At 52.3% G+C, this 3,191-nt stretch overlaps 1 protein-coding gene across 1 annotated transcript; it reads left to right on the top strand.

Moving 5' to 3' along the window:
* The first annotated feature begins 902 nt into the window (after positions 1–902).
* Positions 903–1,973, top strand: ATOH1 (atonal bHLH transcription factor 1). The gene has a single exon (XM_042982709.1). The coding sequence runs from the start codon at positions 903–905 to the stop codon at positions 1,971–1,973; it is 1,071 nt and encodes a 356-aa protein (XP_042838643.1).
* Positions 1,974–3,191: the final 1,218 nt, after the last annotated feature.

The raw sequence follows: 3,191 nt of genomic DNA, 5'->3' as shown, positions 1-3,191 counted from the left end.
AGGGGATCTGGAGTTTAGTGCATTCTATTACTGTACCACTACTTTGCCAGATTACATAAAGTCGATCTGAAGCGACAGATGAAAATTAAGAAGCGTACTGTGAGACAGTTATGGATTTGATGTGGGTTTTTTTTTTCATTCTAACATTGACTCTAAATGATGGGTCTCAGCAATCATATCTATGCAATTATATATCTATGAACATGTATTGCGAAAGATTTAAATATACATACATACAGTATGATCTACGTGAGAGGCTGTAAATGTTTGGGTACACACGGTGGAAGCTGCGGTCCTAGCTTGGAGGCAGCAAAGGGCAGGCGGCTGCCCTCCTAGCGCCCGGCGCGTCCAGCCTGGCTCGGGCTGCAGCCCAGAGTGCGCTCCGCGTCCGCTCACGCACCCCCGCTTTTGGAGCGGTGACACCACACCGGAGTCGAATTACAGCCCTCAATTAACATATGAATTTGAGTAACTTAAAAGAGGGTAGAAGAATGGGGGGGGGGGGGAGACTACAACCTCGAGCGGGCGCCGGAGTCCTCCGTACGTAGGAACTTTTCTCCGGGTGTAAAAACTCTTTGATTGGCTGCTCGCACGCGCCTGCCGGCGCCCTCCATTGGCTGAGCAGACACGCGACCGGCGCGAGGAGGGGGCTGGGAGAGGAGCGGGGGGTGGAGGGGAGACACAGTGGCGCGTGCCGCTTTTTAAAGGGGCGCAGCGCCTTCAGCAACCGGAGAAGGTTCGTTGCACGCGACCTGGTGTGTGATCTCCGTGTGGGTGGGGGAGGGTCGAGGAGGGGAAAAAAATAAGACATTGCAGTAGAGACCCAGGAAGGGTTTTTGTTGCCGTTGGGCTGGTTTGCCAGTACCAACTCCGACCCTGCGCCTCCGACTCTCTGAAGTGCAATGTCCCGCCTGCTGCACGCAGAGGAGTGGGCTGAAGTGAAGGAGTTGGGGGACCACCATCGCCATCCCCAGCCGCACCACCTGCCGCAGCCGCCGCTGCCGCAGCCACCTGCGACCCTGCAGGCAAGAGAGCATCCCGTGTACCCGGCCGAGCTGTCCCTCCTGGACAGCACCGACCCACGCGCCTGGCTGGCTCCTACTTTGCAGGGCATCTGTACGGCACGCGCCGCCCAGTACTTGCTGCATTCCCCGGAGCTGGGTGCCTCCGAGGCTGCGGCGCCCCGGGAGGAGGCGGACAGCCGGGGGGAGCTCGTGAGGAGGAGCGGCGGCGGCGGCGGCGGCGGCAGCAGCAGCAAGAGTCCCGGGCCAGTGAAAGTGCGGGAACAGCTGTGCAAGCTGAAAGGCGGGGTGGTGGTAGACGAGCTGAGCTGCAGCCGCCAGCGCGCCCCTTCCAGCAAACAGGTGAATGGGGTGCAGAAGCAAAGGCGGCTGGCGGCCAACGCCAGGGAGCGACGCAGGATGCACGGGCTGAACCACGCCTTCGACCAGCTGCGCAATGTTATCCCGTCCTTCAACAACGACAAGAAGCTGTCCAAGTATGAGACCCTGCAGATGGCCCAGATCTACATCAACGCCTTGTCCGAGCTGCTACAAACACCCAGCGGCGGGGAGCAGCCACCGCCGCCGCCAGCGTCTTGCAAGAGCGACCATCACCATCTTCGCGCCGCCGCCCCCTACGAGGGCGGCGCGGGCACCGCGACCGCTGCGGGGACCCAGCCCGCCTCGGGAGGGGGCCCCCGGCCGACGGCGCCCGGAAACTGCCGGACTCGCTTTTCCGCCCCGGCCTCCGCGGGAGGATATTCGGTGCAGCTGGACGCTCTGCACTTCTCGACTTTCGAGGACAGCGCCCTGACGGCGATGATGGCGCAAAAGAACCTGTCGCCTTCGCTGCCCGGGGGCATCCTGCAGCCAGTGCAGGAGGAAAGTAGCAAAACTTCGCCCCGGTCCCACAGAAGCGACGGGGAGTTTTCCCCCCATTCCCATTACAGTGACTCAGATGAGGCAAGTTAGGAAGCTGACAGAAACCCTGAAAACTGAGACAGAAACAAAATCGCCCTTTCCCAATGCGCGGGAAGCCCCGCCGTTAAAGATCCCCGCACCCTTTTAATTTTTGCTCTGCGATGGTCGTTGTTTAGCAACGACTTGGCTTCATATGGCAGCTATATTTGATGGTTTGCAAAAGCCGCCGCTATTCCAAACTTCCTCGGGTCCACATTGTTTGATGAAAACTTGGTGTTAAAGTTGTGTTCTTTTCTCCCACCTTCCGCTCCCCCTGTAGATAGATAAGGTATAATTGTATGTACCCAAATATGGCATCATTATTCTAGTTCCCTGCTGCCAATACGCTGCTAAAACGTCGCATTTTCTTCTCTGTCGCTGGTTTGTGTTTTAATTTATTTTATGCCCTGGGCATCCATCCCTGTGTGTTGCCCGCACTCAACGTGTGGGAGAGTTAGTATTCCGAAGTGTCGTCTCAAAATACATCATGAAACGCAAAGTTGATGGCTCCAAAGTGAATAACTTGTGGCTATGGAACGGTTAGAAAACAGGGAACGCTTAGGTTTATATATCGTATAAACATACCCAGTATGTATATCGGATCGCGATAATGTTGGCGTCTTTTAGGAAACGGCGCACGCACTTTATCAGCCGCTCCCGCCGCGGCTCCAGGACAAACTCAGCTGCCAATTGCAGACCAGTTTTGTGTTGTTGTTGTTGTTGTTGTTTTAGACACGGCCACTTATATTCCTTTAAGCTCTTTGCAAATGTTTGTTTAAAAAATTAAAATTAAAAAAAAAATCCAGTAGTGTCAAAGCATTTGGTCAATTATATTTTGCTTTGTTAATGTTAGAAAACTTATTTATTATTGATTGTTTGCTACCATTTCTACTTATCTTGATTCATTTTTTTACGTTTTCTACTCGAGATCATTTTATTTTAATTTAGCAAAGCCAACTGCCATTGTTTTATGTATTTTCTTTTGCAAATGTTAAAAATAAACGTGAAAATAACCTTTACTTGTCACTTATTCCGTTCTGATGTAAACATTAAAAACAGTTTTGAAATGATCTTGAAGAGTTAGTCTACTAAATGCGAATCTAGAGTTTTGAAGGAAAATTCTGTTATGGACATTGCGCTTCAAGTGGTACCAGAAACCCTACATAGAAAAGTGATCAAGTCAGTAATTAAATTGTAAGGTAAAATTTTTCCCCAAATTTGCAACCCTTT

Source organism: Panthera tigris, chromosome B1, assembly GCF_018350195.1.
Source record: "Panthera tigris isolate Pti1 chromosome B1, P.tigris_Pti1_mat1.1, whole genome shotgun sequence".
In the NCBI taxonomy this organism is placed as follows: domain Eukaryota; kingdom Metazoa; phylum Chordata; class Mammalia; order Carnivora; family Felidae; genus Panthera; species Panthera tigris.
The sequence above is the reverse complement of the archived record's forward strand: the minus strand, read 5'-3'. Positions and strand labels throughout refer to the sequence as shown.

Coding starts and splice junctions, on each gene's coding strand:
- ATOH1 (XM_042982709.1), top strand. CDS start 903: ATGTCCCGCCTGCTGCACGCAGAGGAGTGGGCTGAAGTGAAGGAGTTG.